We start from the raw sequence: 18,103 nt of genomic DNA on the forward strand, positions 1-18,103 counted from the left end.
TTTTTAAGTTATTAAAGTTGCTCTTCACAGGACATCCACTGCAGAGTAGAGGAAAGGCTGTCTATAATTAGCAGTGTGTTTTCTGGCTAAAGAGGGGAGAAAAGGTTTTCCCTTTGGAAAAGCAGGAATCTCCAAAATCCAAAATGTGGTACTTTTTTTTTTAAATTTTCTTTTTCCCCCTCAGCTACATTGCAGACACAAGTGAATCAATTCTGAGATGGTGATTGTCAGGGGGATCAAAGCAGTAATGGCCAGAAAACCACAGCTGACCAGGTATCACAACCACAGTTTGCTCTGGACACCTCCTCTCATTCCACCATGGTGATGCAGCATTTGTCATGGAAACCCAGGGAGGAATGGTTAAGAAAGTAAAAAGATGCTCTTTTTTTCAGATGTTTTCACATTGGATATGAAATTTCAATGTTTTCACATTGGATATGAAATTTTCACAGAAAAAAAAAAAAAAAGGAATAAACCAAGTACTAGTCTTTCAAACGGAGTGTGAGTTACTGCTAAGACTTTGTGTGTCTTCTCTGTTTTGGCAAAGATCTGGGCTTGCTCTGCATAAAACATATCAATAATCTAGATGTGATTTGTGCATATTGTCCCCAGTGCTATAGACACAGAACTTCCAGACTGGGTAGAGTGAGAGAAGGTAAGTTTTTATCAGTAATTCTGTTGGTGTTCCTGGCCACCAACAATCCAGAATGTAGGTGCCACCTCTGAGAAAACAAACCTGAAGTGATTTCTGCTGCCTCTACATTTACCAACCCCCCTGCACAGAGCTGTGTCCAGCAGCCAGGAGCTGAACAAGCACCAGTCACTGCTTCAGTGCTCTTTGAAACTGGAAACTTCAAACAAAAATCTGGTCTTTTCAAATTTTACTTCTTTTAAGGCTATACAGGAATAGGGCTAGAATACTGGAATGCAACTCCCAAGGCGTAATTCAGTCTTCACAATTCTTATTTACTACCTCTGCATGATCAGTCAAGACTGATTTCTTCACAGAGCTGAGGATGTTGAACAGCCTCTAACCATGAGCTTCCCCTGCTTCCTTTGTGGTCAGCACCACGGAGGGCTGGGTGCTCTCAGATTTATTTGGAGATTCCAGGATGGCTTCCCACTGCCCCAGGGCAGGGCTGGATGGGATTTGGGAATTAGGAATTGTTCCCTGGCAGGGTGGGCAGCCCTGGCACAGCTGTGGCTGCCCCTGGATCCCTGGCACTGCCCAAGGCCAGGCTGGACACTGGGGCTGGAGCAGCTGGGACAGTGGGAGGTGTCCTTGCCATGGCAGGGGTGGAATGAAATGAGCTTTAAGGTCCCTCCCAGCCCAAACCAGTCTGTGATCCCACAATGATGGCCTTAAAATAAAGCTGTAAATCAGCCAGCTGCTTGGCATAAGTAAAATGAATGATTTAAAGTGTTGGGAAAACGACTTGAAATTAAGTTATCCTGCAGCACTTATAAACAAGGCTGCTTGGGAAGCATTATAATTTGTTTTCTTCCATTGACAGTAGCTGACAACTTCAAGGGTAAGGTGCTCTCTCAGTTAATTTCAGTTTTTATGTGAAGCACCAAAAATGTAATCAGAGTGGAGAAGATGTGGCCACAAGGTCACAAAGCACTGAACAGAAGCTGATTATGTCACTTGCTCTAGCTCCTTCTTACACAGACCTGCAGTGCCATTGCTGTTTACTTATATAAAATGTTAATTCTTTAAACAAATTTAGGAGGAATCTTTTTGTTTTAATGAAATTACTGAGCTCAACAGGGAAAAACTGTAACCAGTGATTAAAGCATGTAGCACCAGTGGAGACCTGGCTTTGAACTCCCAACCTCTGCCACCGATTTTTCCTCAATTTGCAACTAATTTTATCTCCATGTGGCTTGTTTTCCTAGCACAAGGGGAGGGACAGGGTGTACTTCCAAATCACTTTTTCTGTGTGCAAAATGTGCCTTTGCTGTTCTTTTAAACCCAGGGCAGGACACCAGCCCAGAGAAAGCATGGGATATATGAGACACAAGTCCAAACCCAGTGTCAGTTATTACCAGTGATGCCCATGGCAGCTGCAATGCATCGTGAGTGAAAAAGAAGAGAAAAATGCAGTAATTCAAACCACTCTTTCCCATTACTGACCCAAATTTTCCACCTATTTTTCCCTCTTTAATGACTGGTTTTTCTAAGACACTCGGTAATTCAAAAGTGTCATGCTGTCCTTTTAAAAGTTTTAAAGTTCTTCTAGAACTTTTCTATGCCTTCTGATGTTTACATATTTCTATTTCTCACGCATGTCCATGTAAGTAATGATTATTTTGCATTCTTCTTTGTGGGAGGAGAAAACTGATGGACTGTTGGCTTGACCAGTGTGGTTGGAGAGGCGGCAATTTCACCCTCCAATCCACTGTCACTTTTAAAATTCTATATATTATGAGGTCAGAAATAAAAGTTACTTCCTTTTACTCTTAATCTTAGTGTGAGTGTGTAAGTTATTTCATGTTGTAGTGAGACAGAAGGAGTGCATTGGATTTTTCATGACGAGGACTAAAATAATAAATTCCAGTGAGGACTCTTGAAGCTCAGGAAAGAAAAGGATGTTTATTAGCACCCAGGCACAACACCTTGCCTGGTATGCCTTACTAACAATACAAAGCAATAACCTCGGGTCAGAAGAGCAGTTGCAATACATGCAAAAACATCTGGATTGTGCACTAAGCAACACGTTCAATATGGAACAATCCGTCAAATAAACAAACATCTACTGCCCTAGGTAACAGAACTTCAGAGACTACCTCAGGTACAACAGAACAACCAGCACTGAGCAGCATCTTGGACATGAAGCATCCTAGACAGAGACATTTGACCTTTGGAGGCAGAAACTGTAACAGGCAAAGAGCTGAGAGCCAGATCCCCAAAGACTTATGAAAAGCTCTCGGTGAAGCCTAAGGTATTATCAGAATGAGGTCTGAAGGGTTTTGCCCTTGGTGAGTGAAATTATGAGTGAGTAGAATTGTCACGATGGGTGAGAGTTTTAAATCATCAGGGTTTAGTGTTGTTGCTAAGAGTGAAAGGATGAAAGACTGAGTGTTGATACAAACAAAACAATGTCTTTATAAAACCCTTAAAATAAAATAAATAATACACATGAAGGAAAAGTTGGGATAATTAACATGTTCTGAAATCAAAACCAACACGGTTTAAATTAATAAATAATTAAAATAAGTAATAATTTTTATCCTACGGAACAATAATCAGTATCAAAAACCAGGAGAGCAGAAAGAGGACGGGGACCTCCTCCTCACGCTGACATCGGGGCGATGGGTGCCAGCTGTCCCCTGTCACCGCGAAGCCACCAGAGGGAAGGGGCAGGAGGAACACACGCTGCCGCTGTGACCTCCACGGGCTGTCACGGACACGAGGAGCGCCGGGGGTCGGTCACACCAGCGGGTGCTGGGGCTGGGCTGGGGGTGAAGGCAACTGGGACGCGGTGTCAGTGCGCACCGCGCCCACCTGGGCTGCGGGCTCCGGCGGCTCACAACGCTTCGTATCCCCGTGGAGGCCGGGCTGTGGGCTCGGAAGGCAAGAGGAGAGGCGCTGGGACCCTTCTCCATCCAGGCATCCATCTCCGCGGGGCTCCTGCCGCCCCGGCGGTCCGCGATGCTCCCGCGGCAGGACCGGGATTGCGGGACGGTGAGAGCCCGAGCAGAGCCCGAGCACAGCCCGAGCAGAGCCCGAGCACAGCCCGAGCACAGCCCGAGCACAGCCCGAGGCAGAGTGAGTCCTCAGCAGCCCCCAGCACCGCGGGCAGGAGCGGGAGTGATGAGCGAGATGTGCCGCTCCGGCGCTGCACCGAGCCGGGACAGCGCTGCACCGAGCCGGGACAGCGCTGCACCGAGCCGGGACAGCGCTGCACCGAACTGGGACAGCGCTGGGAGCGGGCAGAGCCTGGCACAGAGCGGGCACTGCTGCCCCGGACTGCTGCCCCAGCCCGGAGACAGCAGGGCTGCAGCACAGCACCTCGCAGGCACAGCGCTCCGCCCGCAGCCCAGCTGCCAGGGGCTGCAGAACAGCTGTTTCCAGCTGTTCCCAGCTGTTTCCAGCTGTTTCCAGCTCTGCTCGCCCCTGTGCTGCGGTGTGTCCCCACTTTTCACTGTGCTTTAACAAAAGCATTGTATCCCCAAGCAAAAACATCAACATTAAGCCATCACCAAGTCAAACAGTATTGTGAACATAACAATTATCAAACAATTTTCTTTTTGCTGTTGCTGCTGCTACGAACACAGATCAAGCTTCCGACTGTCCCGATTCTGACACGAAGTGGCCACTGGGGCAAGAGGCAACCTTTGGCATGTGAGCAGGACGTGCTTTCCCCAGGGGGCTGAACCAGCACATTTCCAGCGATTCCAAAGCTCAGCCCCTGGGCACGGCCCAGGCTGAGCCCGTGTCCTCCCCTGCCACACGAGCACAGCCCTGAAATGCCAAATGCACGAGTGAAGCACACAGCGAGGAGCTCCGACAGCAGCACGACGAGGAGCTGTACCCTGTATCCCTAACAACATCGAGGAGATTTGGTAAAACGGGGTACAGGCAGAGAAAGCAGCACTTTTAGCATACAACAGAGATGCCCATTCACACTGACGGCTGTTACACATTTTCTTTGTTAACAAGGAAACAATAAAACCAACGTAAAAAATCACTTTCTGGACCACTTTTCCCCTGTTGCTCCATTACTTCAAAGTGTTTTATGAAACTAGCTGCTTTTGTACAGAAAATACAGTCAGTTGGTTTTGTGGTCCACATAAACCATGCTCTTTTTTTTTTTTTTCTCCTCATATCATGCATTGGGATGCAATCAGCTTCTTGTCAATCATTAGTCAAAAGAAACTAACACATTTTTTACTACAAAAAGCTTCTATAAGTAACATTTCTACAGCAACCATTAGCCAGAACTATTTGAAGTGTCCCTAGCATGTCCTTCTCTCCTGCTGTCTGCTTTTCTAATGGAGGAATTCTCCAGTCTGTGTGACACCTCCCCATGCAGTTATTTACAAGGAGGTGGTCCTTGTGGAGAAGGACCTTAATGAAATTTACAGTTGCTAAGGTACATTTGTAGATGCTGGCGCTCACACAGAACAAATGGAACGCGTTGTGCAGCTCTGGGCTGGGCCAGCAATGTAATTAAAGTGCAAATAAAGACAAAAACCACAAGCCAGGCAGGTCCATTTTTCATCACCAGTGTTCAGAAGCATCACGACTGTGTAAGATATGTCAGATCAAATAGGCCTAAGTCACAATCTATTTTAAACATCTGTCTCCCTGAGAGGATTTAAGGGAGGTATACGGTGATATAGCCCTATTTCTTCAACTGGCTGAGTATCATTGGAAAAGTAAGGACACTTTTCCAGCCAATTTTTGTTTTCAACAGTGCTAACACCTGTGTTTTATACTATGATGCCCTTTACAGCATTTGAGCTCGCTTCCCATGCAGCTACAACAGGCCACTCTTGAGGAAAATACAACTACTGTAGGAATGACATCTGTCTACCTGGTACGCCACAAAAGCAGAGGCTCTGAAAACATTTACAAACAGCACATTTTCTCAAACAAAAGCAAGTGATAATTACCAGCTCAGATAAAAATACGTACTTTGTGTTTGCTGGCATTCAACGTTTGCCACTGACACGTTCAGTTCTACACCTAAGTCAATGCCAAATGGCCGAACAAAGGAAAAAAAAAATAATTAAAGACTTTAAGACTTTTTCAAACCACCGATTTTCACGTAAAACGAAACTGTCACTGCAGCTCCAAGGGCTCACTGCTGGTCACCACCTGCTGCCAGACAGACACGTATTTCTCTCCACAGTGTGTCCAGAATGTGCTCTGTAGCCTGACCTGTCAGAGAAGCTGCAGGAGGTGCAGGAAAATGAAGTGCATCTTCCAGGGCTGTGTGCAACATGACTCTCCATCCCCTGCACCACTCCTCTGGTCCCTCACCCTCCCACCTGGCAACTATTTACAACTATTCCACCAGTCCATTTCTCTCCATGCCGTAAATACTCTCACTGATGAAAAACATATTTACAAATTGTTTTTGTAGATACAATCAGTCGCCTTAGAAAAGGCTGACAAGACATTTAAAGAAGAAAATGCTTTGTAAGGAGTAGCATTAAATGTACAGCAGGTGTTTCAAACAACTGCAGATCTGAAGTTACTAGATGATGTCTTAGTATCACTCCAGAGTGGTAGACGAGTGCTAAAATCCTGCATTTTCAATGAAATTAACACAATGAGAACACCACAACCATTACTGCCTCAGTGAACACATAGTTAGCCATCAACCCAGCCACCTCACCTTGCTTATTTATCCCAACAGACCTATTATCCCCATTTAAACCTGTACCCTTGATTTGCCACGTGAGATGGCTGCAGTGAGTGCCTGTTCACAGGAAAGCCTCCTGTTTTCCAGGAACTCATGGTCCCTAATGATCCCAAGTATCAAACATGACCTTTGCAAAGCAGAAATGGCTTAAGCCGGGCAGGAAGGGTCTTCGCCTTTCACCTCCAACACTCGTTTGTGTTGCCCGAGAGGGAAAGGCTGCGAGACTCTTGGATCTCTTGTTGGAAAGGAGAGCTGGCACTCTTCTCAGAGTTTCTCTGGCTGTCCTTAGGTGGTGGCAGGCGTGGTTCCACTGTCCCAGAGCTGTCTGCAGGCCCGGGCAGGGCTCAGGCGGGGAGCCGGGGCTCGATCTTCAGGGACAGCTCGTACAGGGTGTCCTCGTCGATGATGAGGGTCTTGTCCAGCAGGTAGTGAGTGACCTGGAGGGGGGAACACAGATGGACAGGCTGCATGTAACTGGCACAGAATCTCCCAGCTTTCCTTCTCTTTCAGCGTATTTCTGGTCCTGAGATTGCCTTGAGTGGTTTCCTTGAGGAACCCAGCAGCTGCTCGAAATGCTGCTGGCAATGAAGATGCACCTGCAGCCCTCTGAGAATTAGCTGGGATTAATTCCTCTTAGGAATGGGCAAATCCTTTGCCAGGTTACCTCAGCCCAAACTGCTCTTCTGGAGCCTGAGATGTGCCTTCTCTGAAGGCACTGACCAGCTTTGGTCAGAGCTGCCTCCCTCCTGAGAGGGGCGAAGGGACAAGGATTGCAGGATGCCTCAGCGGGTGCTTGGGGCATCTCCTGACCCTCATCCCAGGATCTCAGGGCGGGGAGAACACACCTCCCTCTGAACCCCTCACACCCTCCAAGACTGCAGTCCCCAGAGACCTTCCAAAGGAGCAGAACACTTCTTGACAAGGCATCAAACAAAGAGTCCTGTGGGGTGAGGGTCTCACCGCCCCAGGACCTGTCCGTGTGTCTGTCTGTCCTCTCCTCCACGCGTGGGAGCAGCAGACACCAGCTTCAGCTTTCAGTGGCAGCTGTGCCTCACAAGCCACTGCTGCCACAGCCTGATTTCAGAGCGGGCTCACCTTCTGCTGGTGCTCGATGCGGTAGGAGGTCTGCTGGAACTGGCGGATTTCCCTGATGATGTGGGAGATCTTTCAAAAGAACACATGGGTGCAAGCTCAAACACGGTTCTGCTTCAGCTAAGCCACACAAAACAAGGATTCCACGCCAAATTATTCCATTCAACTTATATATATATAAATATGTAACTTCAACTTATCTGTATAAAATACAGAACTTCATTATAGGAAGCTTATGTGTTTATTTACTTGTAGAACTGGAAGGGATCACTGTCTGTCACAACTACATCCACAACACTTCACTCCTGATGAGACCTTGTGTCTGTCAGCCTCTGCTAACTGCTCCTCTCTCAGGAGGAGGGAAGGGAAGGTAGAGATCACTTCCCAACAGCTCCCCAGGACTTCACTTTCCCAAATCAAACATTCAGTCCTCAGCCAGCCCCTGAGCCACCACTCTGCCCATAATGAGACCTCCCCATTCTCTGCCTCGAGCGACTGCTGCAGAGCACAGCCCTAAAATGGGCATTAAACTGAGATTAGAGGAGAAATTTCCACGCCTCCCTCCTAGGAGCTGTTACTGAACAGCATTACATGTCAGTGGGACACAGCTTTACGGTGCTTTTCAGACAGACCAGAGCACACTTTGAGAAGAACACTGTGATTACTGCTTCCTGCTGAACCACTGCACTCCTGTAATTCTGGTTATTTAAAAAATATTCTTCTTGCTCATCCACGAGGCTCAGGCAGCTGCTTTTGCTGTCCTTTTCTGAGAAAGTGAGCTGGGGAAAATGAAGCCCGTGGAAATACCCAGCCTGCCAGAAGGTGGGGATAGAAGACTGGCTCCAGAAATTGCTCTCCCAGCGCTGCCTCTCCAAAGGCAAATGCAGAGGAGTCTCAATGAAATCAGTAATTAACTCACACACTTGAACACCTGCTGGCGAATGTGGGAAACTGAAAATTACCATTCTCATTTTGGAGAAGTTGACAAGGCCTTCCTCAGTGAAGTTGGGTGTTCCTTCCTCGATGAACGCCAGGTCAGTCAGGTACATCCCGAGGTAGGGAACAGCAGGTGGGTTACAGCTGTAAACCAACACAGCAGCTTATTTGCCTGCAGCTACATTTGCAAATGCATTTTTCTCTAACTTGCACACACTCTTTATTACTTTGCCCAGTTCTAATCCATGGGTGGCATTCCTCTCCAGGACAAACAGCTCCTCTGGATCTGCCTGAGTTGTGTTTGCTCTGCCTGTGATAGACTGAATACATTCTGCCCAATATCTAATATTAACGGCATTTTAAAAATATACCATTAATTATTCTGGCTGTTCAGTTCTCAGCTCCTCTCAAGATCACTTGAAGTAGTTGTGCCACTCGATTCTGAAAAGCCTGCTTCCAATGACAAAACTCACAAAAATTCAGGTTTTTGTACGGCTGAAATCAGTTTTATATACATTGTAGAACACTTGACATGGAATATTCTGGATACCAAAATTACAGAATGTCAAACGCAATCTGGCAAATCAGTTAAAGAAAACAATATCCAAGGACTGCTGCACAAAAGCAGCAGGCTGTTTCACAGCAGGCTGGGAAGCCACAGGAGAAGAAATATCCCTGTGCCTTTGGCCTGTCTCTATATTACTCTTATAATTTTTGTCAGAAACATAATTTATTGTCATATGAATGGGTCTGTGACCTGACACAAGCTTAGTCCCAAACCTTAAAGTTCTTAACTAGAAAAATCCTGTTTTTCATAAAGGCTTCAGTTTATAAAGCTGGTTTCACACTTATTGAAAAAGTTTATCAGTGTAAGTGAAACCCAACAGGGAATGCTCTCACAGAAAAATAGTTTAATTTGTTTCAGTAATTCTCTGGAGCTACTATGTTTACCCATCACGGGTATTAAATCACAGCATATGCAGCAAAACAATAATGCCAAACAGAACCAACTTTGAATTTAAAAGGCTATTAGGCAAAAAAAAAAAAAAATTACTTAATTATTAAAGCTTAATCACAGCCAATTAATCTTTAACATGAACTATCCACTGCTTGTAACAAAACACCGTTGTATACTGCAGGGAAGCTTACTTTTTGAGCATTTCTCTCAGGTTTTTAAATCTTCCCTCAGATGACACAGTCTTCTGAAGTTTGTCCATGAGTGCTTTTGTCTAGGAAGAAAATGCAGTGCAAATGTCATTGCTGGTGCACGTAAATGACTGGAATTAGATTCTATCAAAGGTGTAATTCACTTATCCCCACCCCATTTTCAAGAGTAGTACAACAGGCATTACTGAATTAGGAATTTAGCTTTACTGCAGTTCCTCCTGTCTTTCTGCAAAGGGGATCAGGCAGCATTTCAGTTTCCCTATGAGTGACACACAGAACCTGTATTTATGCTGATACTACCCTGCAAATGGAGGAAAACCCACACATTTATTGCATTAATGGTCTGGAATTCAGTTTGCTGGGCAGACAAGAACACAGCAGACCCTACACATTGCTGAGAATCCTCAGCTGCATTTGCTGGTGACAGCGAGGGGTGGTCACTGCCTTGGAGCTTGCACTGAGCTGATTTTGCCTCCAAGCTCCAGAGAAAAGCTGAGTATGTAAATGGGAATATATTCATGTCTTACACAAATCACTGTCAGTGGAATCACCAGACCCTGGCTCTTCCTTAAGTGAAATAAATTTGATTTTCAGCCTGTTAATGCTACTGATTGAGACTTGAGTGTAGAGAATGATGAGAAATTCATCCTATTTGAAACTGAATTTCCAGTTAAGAGAGAGCTCTGTAGGCAGACAGAGCAGGCTGATGAAAAACCCATATTGCATTCCCAATAGGTACCAGAGGACAGTGCCACAACAGCAATCTGCTGCGGGCTTGGCCTCTTCTTTTTCAATTGAAAAGTTCAAAAATCAAACTAATTCTATCCATAAAACGTTTCGGAGGTAAGCTCACTTAGAGCAGTTTGTATTGAAAGAATTTTTAACAGATTTTTAAACAGAAGGACGTAGCACCAACTGTGAAGCAGCTGTGAAAAATCTGACTGGAGAAGGTGGAAATTGTATTTCTCTGAAATATTTAGAACACAGAACATAGAAGACTGGATTATCTTCATCCTGACAGGCCCCTTTTCCATGTGTGTGTCTTGTTTTTGTGGCTGGCAGTAATTTTCATAGCTTTTGCTGACATTCTCAGCAGCCAGTTAGGGTTTAAGGGAGGTGTTCACTGCACCTAAACTTGAGCTCTTCAATGAAAAAGACTTTTTTATCAACAGCCTCTTTCTGGGTAGAAAAACTCGGGAATTTGAGAGGTTCTGACCTTCCTAAAGGCTTTCTGCACAGGTAGTTCGTATTTTAGGCACATGACCAGACTTTAACTGTAACCACCCAGATGTGTCTACCAGAAAATGCCTAAATTTCATTTACTTGAACGTTTCAGCCATTCAGGCCACTTAGCCTCTGGCTCCTGCCAATTACCCTGAAAACATTTTGTTTCCACAGATTAAAAAAACTACATGCAAAACTCCTTGACAGAAAATGCCAGTCCAACTATTCAATGCCTTAATGAAGGGATGAGACTACTGCCAGGCTAAAAATGATTTATTGCTCAGGTAAACACCAGCCTCAGAGGCTGTGGGATTTTAAAGGAGCAAGCAGTCAGCCACAGCTCAAGGTAGTCACAAGTTCTTCATTACAAGGCAATACATAACATTCTAATCCAATGGGAAGTTGCCACGGGGTTTATTTTGCTTTTCTAACCTATCACCTTTACTTAATTGTGCTGCAGGCACTTTTTCCCAATGGGCTACTATCACATGTACACACATATACTTCTGTCATAAAAACTAAACTCTTAGCTTACTCTATATAATTACATTACTACACTATTAAACCCTTCACCATCTTACCTAATACGGTTTCTTACTTACTTACAGCATATTTTCACTTAAATCTATAGAGACATAGGTTTATAATTTTTCTGATTAATGTCCGTGTACTTTTATTTTTACATCAATTCAAGCTTCTTCCAAGGCTGCAAATCAAACTATCCCATGTCTGTGGAAGCTCCTGTCTTTCCATTTTCTACATCCCAGGTAAAAAAGCAGAAATATTCACAGGACAGGGCTCCTATCTTGTGGGAGTTCAGGGCATCCCTCTGGCTGCCCTGGCAGGTCTGGGACCCTGGCAGGGGTCAGGAACCCCCCTGGACAGAGCCCCCAGAGACACTGGCTGTGATCTCTGTCCATGGAAAAGAGTTTTCAATCTTACAGGATCAATTACCAGCTCTGAGTGTTTGATATCAGTAATAATTAAGTGTGGCACGGGTGCAAATGTGAAATTTTAGGATTCTAGATGAGGGGATCAAAGAAGGCAAGATGGAGGAAATTGGGTCCTTTTTCTCTTTCTTCATGCCCTCCATGTTTCACTGTGGTGTTGGCATTTTTCTGTTGGTTTAGGCTGGGGACACACTGTCCAACGTAGGTGACAGATATTGGCACGTTATTGTAAATCCAGCACAGGTAGTTTGTGGTATTTAATGTTTATAACATCACACTGAGGGGTGTTACATTGATTGGCACATTATTGTAAGTATACCACAGGTAGTTTCTGGTATTTAATGTTTGTAACATTATGTACCAGATATAATGTTTGTAACATTATATACCATAAACTGGGGACTGGGTTTAGGTCGGGTACACACTGTCCAACGTAGGTGACAGATATTGGCGCATTATTGTAAATCCAGCACAGGTAGTTTGTGGTATTTAATGTTTGTACCATCCCACTGAGGGCAGAGCCCCACACGCTGCCCTGCAGGACAGAGCTGCGGCAGGGCAGCAGAACATGTTAGAGATAAACAGAATAAACAACCTTGAAACAGCACAGACCAATTACGGCTTCTGCTTTGGCAGCGGGGCTGACAGACAGAGACTTTCTACAGTCTCAGGATCATTTAAATACCACAGATTCCGACACTGTCTCACCTCCGGCCGATGGACTCTAGAACCGCCGGCCGCGGTCGTGTCCCCTCACCTGTTTGGACACCTTTGCCCAGGTTTTCTTGAGCCGGTAGACAGCACTCCTGTTGAGGGCCGAGGTGATCTCCAGCACACCGTTGTAGTTGTGCAGGCAGCGGCAGATGTCGGCCACCGCCACCCACTTCTCGATGGCGCCGGCCCGCGAGGCCACGTCGGCGTAGCTCATGATCTGCGAGGCCACCAGGTTGCTCATCTGGCCACGGAGAGAGGCAGGGGCTCAGGGAGCTGGGGCACAATCCCCGCTAACATGTCCCGAGTTAATGGGCAAGGCAGGAAAACCCCCAGCTAGGCATGGAATGATGGCTCCTGGAACACAGACCCTGTGAGGAACCCCTGAGGGAGCTGGCGGTGTCACCCTGGAGAAAAGGAAATCAGGGCTGACCTCAGCACTCTCTGAACGCCCTGAAAGGCGGCTGTGGCCAGCTGGGGTTGGGCTCTTTCTCCAGGAACTGACAGAACCAAGAGCTGCACCAAGGGAAATTTAAGTTGGATATCAGGAAAAAGTTTTTCAAATAAAGGGTGATAAAGTTCTGGAATATTCTGCCCATGGAGTCACCATCCCTGGATGTGTTTAACACAGCCTGGATGTGCCAGGGTTCAGTTGAGGTGTTAGGGATGGGTTGGACTCGATGATCTTGAAGATCTCCTCCAACCCAGTCATGCTGTGATTCTGTGATTCATAAACCCAGGCAAAGGACATTGGAAACAGAGCTCAGGGCAGGTGGAAGGGATAGGGACAGGAAAGAAAGGTTGAGGATGCAATGGGAAGGTTTCCAAGCCACCAGTCATGAACCTCAATGAGAAGTCTCCCAGTAAAATTCAAGAAAAATGATAAAGGAGAAAGACACGTAGGGATACAAAGGCATTAAATGGGATTGGTGTTACATTTCTCTGGAGAAATTAAAAGTTTCTTCAGTAGGCTGAAAGGCACTGTGCTATAGTTTAAAATGTTCTACTCTCTTAAATTGCCACTGAAATGCTGCATACCAATTATTGAAAATTAGAATCTTCACTGCTTTGATTTAAATTGTTAATTACAAAGAGGCTGCAGCATTCAGTCACTGACAGATAACACATCACATCACAACGCAACCCAGTACTTCTGTTCCAGAGGTCAGAGGCAGTCCACGGGGCTCCTAGAAAGCAAGTCTGTATTTGAGAGTACTTACATCATTGAAATGTTGACTAGTTTTCATAATATAGGGTGTTCTCTCATTTTTATCCACTTTCATCCAGCCCTGCCCAAGGAACTCTCTAGACACAGGGAAAAAAGCAAACAAAATCTTCATAAATGCAGTACAGAGTCTGTCTGCAACCACAGCCTAAGCAGATTTCAAGGATACCTCAATTTGCTGGAAGCTAATAACACAGCTTTACACTAATTCCAGCATCTCACTATACCATTTTTAATGTTGACTGAAATGCTAAATAGTGTAAAGAAGATTTATTTTTCCCTTAATCCCCTCTCCCCTGTCACCTCATCCTGATTTCCAGCGCTGTGGCCCTATTGACAGCACGTTACCCTGGTCTGTGTGCAAACTCTGTGCCAGGGGTTGAGTTGGGGCAGTGGTGGCCACCCCAGCCTGTGGCCACTGGCCCACCAAGGGACCCTCTGTGGCAGGACTGTCCTCCCCTCTCCGCCACTGACAGCGGGTGCAGACATCAAGGACAGCCCAGGCTGAGGGCCCAAAGGGGTCATCTCCAGCACCAAAAGGGCTCAGGCCCCAGCCAAACCAACAGCTCAGCCCGGAGAGCAGATGTGGGAAGAGATAAACGAAATTTTCTCGACTGTTCCACAAGCTGTGAAAGACACACGAGTCACCACAGAGGCAGAAGCCTCCTACACCCTGAAAGTGTTTGAGACTTTTCCCTGGAGTCTGGACACAGATTCCACGGATGCTTCCCTGGGGATTGAGGGAAAGGATCTCAAGGTGTGCCCCAACAACAACTGGATGGCAAGATCCACTGAATCCTAGGCTGTATCATTCTTCACTAGCTGTAACATCAATGAGTGCCTTTAACCTCATGCTGTGTATATCTATTAGTTTTCTTTTTCTCCTTATTCCTGTGTAGTATTACCTTAAGTCTTATGCCTGTTCGTTTTCTGTCTATTAAATAAATAATTCATTCTCTAATAGACCGAATCAGCCGTTATTAAAGAACTTGTGACCCAGAGTGGGTTTTGGGGTGCTGGCCACCTCTGTAAAGACCTGGGCAAAGGGCAGGGGGTTCCCCAAACCCACAGCCATGAGTAGCAGGCTCACTCGTAGGGGATGCTGCGGAACACGACGTGGTCCAGCAGGGTGATCTGCTCCGCCAGCTCCATGGCCGACAGCGTCTCGAAGCACTCGGGCTTGGGGCAGTCTGGCTGCAAAGCAAGGACAACTCTGAGGGGTCTCTCCCTGTGCCACAGGGCACGAGCAGCTGCCTGGGAACCCTCCACGGGCTGTAATTAACTTCGGGAGAAATGAGAATTAACAACAAACACCCGTATGGAAATTCATCAAACAGGCACACACCAGCTCAGGAGTATGAATGTGGGTTAACTAAACTCTGCACTTGTAATTTTATATATATTACTATCTTCCCCTTTTTTAAAATATTGAGATTTTATCCAAATACTGAAGTTTTGACGTGTTCCTTTTTGATAGGGGCTCCAAAATCTTACAACCTCTACACTGAAATGGACATTCCTGGTATAAAAAACACTACAAAAAGCACTATATAAATAAATAAACGGTATATATATATCCATATAAAAAACAGTATATCTATCTAGAAATACAAGCTGCAGTTGTGTTACATTTTATTAAATCAAACACACAACATTTCTCTAGGAGTATTTAACTCTCAAGATGAACTTACCATCTGAATGATATCCTCTATTTTCAAATGGTTATCATCTTGATCATCCTGAGAAAGAGTCCTGAAAAATAAAGTAGCAGAACATGCTCTATAATTGTCCATGGTTGTGACAAAAGCTTATTGTAGATCAGCAAAATGGTTTATTTAAAATAAATCCTAAGTTTGAAATTGAGGAGGTAAACAAAAAACAAATCTGTAGCCTAAAAAGTGATTTCTTGCTTTAAGTAAAGATTTATAAATTGCTACAGCATCAGAATCATGTCAGATAAACTATTTCCATGGAGGTTTAAGATCTTTCAGCTAATGAATGCTGGAAATTGTCCTGCTCAGTGTCCCACACTGTGCTCGGTGTGTGGAAATGGACAGCAACAGCAAACTGCAGCTTTTCCTGGTAGCAAGGACAAAATTTCAGTAATGAAAGTATTATTGAATGAATTGAACAATTCTGCTACAGAAAACCTGTGATTATTACGGTTATTCCAGAGTAATGGGTCAAAAATCAACTTGGGAAAGTAATTATTGATCAAACATCTACCCTGATGTAGCACATTGGCACAAATTACAGGATCTTACCCCTTCACGTGGGAATTACAGACACAAAGACACCTGGGCAACACTGGATTTATGTCATACAGGAGTGAGAAGGTTTAGGGAGAAGGAACACGGGTCAGAATGTAAAAGGCTGTCAGAAAGGACACAACACTGTGCCCAGCAGTCACCTTGCTGGTTCCCCTCAGCAGGCTGAACCTCAGGGTGCAGGTGAGGTACCCGGGGGTGTGGGAATGTGATCCTGTTGATGGAGTAAACACCCTTTGTCCCCTTAAAAAGGACAAAGTTTCTCTCCTCAATTTAATAACAAATTAAATAAAAGACACCTCATAGGACCTTGGGGACTTCACCTCAAAGGACCTTGGGGACTTCACCTCAAACTTAAGGATACCTAACTGGACAGGAGCAAAAAAGTCATGCCTAAGCAATTCACTAGGAAAGAACAAAAGAAGGAATTGTTTTTGTTTAGCAGGAGCAAGAACCTCTTGCCCTGACTTGGCTTTTCTCTGTAAAGAGCTTTTTTATTTTGACTTTTATTAAAACTTTTGGTTTCCAATATTGTCATAGGCACATGGTTTCTCAAGGTTGTTTATTTTCCCTTATCTAGAACATTCTCTCTCTGACCTGCTGAGCTCTGTCCAGCAGCTCGGCCGTGGCATTCTGTCTGCCCTCAGGGTGGTGTTACATTTTATACCAAAAACTGCCTGTGCCATGTTTACAATAACGTGCCAATATCTGTCATTTCTGTTGGACAGTGTGTCTGTACCTTAAACCAACAGAAAAGTGTCACCTTAAACCAATAGGAAAGTGTCACCATCACAGCAAGGCATGGAGGGCAAGAAGAAGGAGAAGAAGGCTAAGACATGCCCAAATTCATCCCTTTTGACCTCCTGAACTATATTCTAAAAACCCCAAAATTCTACTTTTTTCATAGGCACATAAGCACATCCTGCTTCTTTCATGCCACCTGAGGTGGCTGAGCTGTCAAGGGTATAACACTTGTCTCTGAGAGTTTATAAGACTAGGCTTGAAAAGAGAAAAAGCACTAGGGGGGCCCTGCTCAGCTGAATTCCCCAGCACAGCTCAGGTGACCATCCCAAAGCTCTGCTGGTTGTCGGAGTCCAGGACTCCAGGACATCCCTCTGGCTGCCCTGGCTGGCTCCAGACCTTGGCATGAAGTCAAAAACACCTGTGGGTTCAATTTTAGCCTGTGGGAAAAGCTGTCAATTTTGTACGAGGAATTACAAGCCACAAGGGCTTTAGTAGCGTGATATTTGAATTAACACAGGGTGAAAAAAGTAGAATTTTGGGGTTTTTAGAATATAGTTCAGGAGGTCAAGATGGATGAATTTGGGCATGTCTTAGCCTTCTTCTCCTCCTTCTTGCCCTCCATGTCTTGCTGTGATGGTGACACTTTCCTGTTGGTTTAAGGTGACACTTTTCTGTTGGTTTAAGGCACAGACACACTGTCCAGCAGAAATGGCAGATATTGGAACGTTATTGTAAATATAGCACAGGTAGTTTTTGGTATAAAATGTGAACACCACCCTGAGGAGAGACAGAATGCCATGGCCAAGCTGCTGGACAGAGCTCAGCAGGTCAGAGAGAGAATGTTCTAGATAAGGGAAAATAAACAACCTTGAGAAACCGATCCTACACATTTCAGACTCCTTCTTTGGCTGCACAGGCTGGGAGAACAAGGACTTTTACACTCTTGGGGTTCCAACAGGCTGGCCCCGAGAGCTGGTCAGGGAAAGTACAGGTTGGATATTAGGAAAAAAATTTTCACTGAAAGAATAATGAAGTACTGGAATTGTCTTCCCAGGGAGGTGGTGGAATCAGCATCTCTGGATGTGTTTAAAAAAACAGTGGACACGGCACTTGGTGCTATGGTCTAGTGAGGTGTCAGGGCATAGGTTGGACTTGATGATCTTAGAGGTCTCTTCCAACCTCATTATTCCGTGTTCTGTGGTGATTCAGGAGCACAGCCAGGGTCTCTCTGCACTCCCTGCTGCTGCAGGCTCTGCCAGCTCCAGAAGGGGCCAGGGGAAGGCACCACTTGCCCTGCAGACCTCTGCTCTGGCTGTGAGACCTGGACTTGCACCAGGAGGTGTGCAGGAAGCTTTCATCCAGCACACCAGGTTCTTCTTGGTTTGCCCATCTTAGGGCTAGGCTAAAATA

General features: G+C 45.3%; 1 protein-coding gene across 2 annotated transcripts in view; it reads right to left on the reverse strand.

Moving 5' to 3' along the window:
- Positions 1–2,577: 2,577 nt before the first annotated feature.
- The window catches only part of RASGRF2 (Ras protein specific guanine nucleotide releasing factor 2), a 130,574-nt gene continuing 115,048 nt past the window's right edge, over positions 2,578–18,103 (reverse strand). For both annotated transcript variants that reach the window (XM_030257413.4, XM_030257414.4), the window contains exons 20-27: positions 15,374–15,434; positions 14,773–14,876; positions 13,678–13,762; positions 12,504–12,701; positions 9,555–9,634; positions 8,432–8,549; positions 7,473–7,541; positions 2,578–6,814 (exon numbers count right to left, since the gene is read on the reverse strand). In XM_030257413.4, the coding sequence (XP_030113273.2) occupies positions 6,722–6,814; positions 7,473–7,541; positions 8,432–8,549; positions 9,555–9,634; positions 12,504–12,701; positions 13,678–13,762; positions 14,773–14,876; positions 15,374–15,434 (808 nt within the window). In that variant the 3' untranslated portion in view covers positions 2,578–6,721. The remainder of the gene's footprint in view (positions 6,815–7,472; positions 7,542–8,431; positions 8,550–9,554; positions 9,635–12,503; positions 12,702–13,677; positions 13,763–14,772; positions 14,877–15,373; positions 15,435–18,103) is intronic.

This window comes from Taeniopygia guttata, chromosome Z, assembly GCF_048771995.1.
Source record: "Taeniopygia guttata chromosome Z, bTaeGut7.mat, whole genome shotgun sequence".
In the NCBI taxonomy this organism is placed as follows: domain Eukaryota; kingdom Metazoa; phylum Chordata; class Aves; order Passeriformes; family Estrildidae; genus Taeniopygia; species Taeniopygia guttata.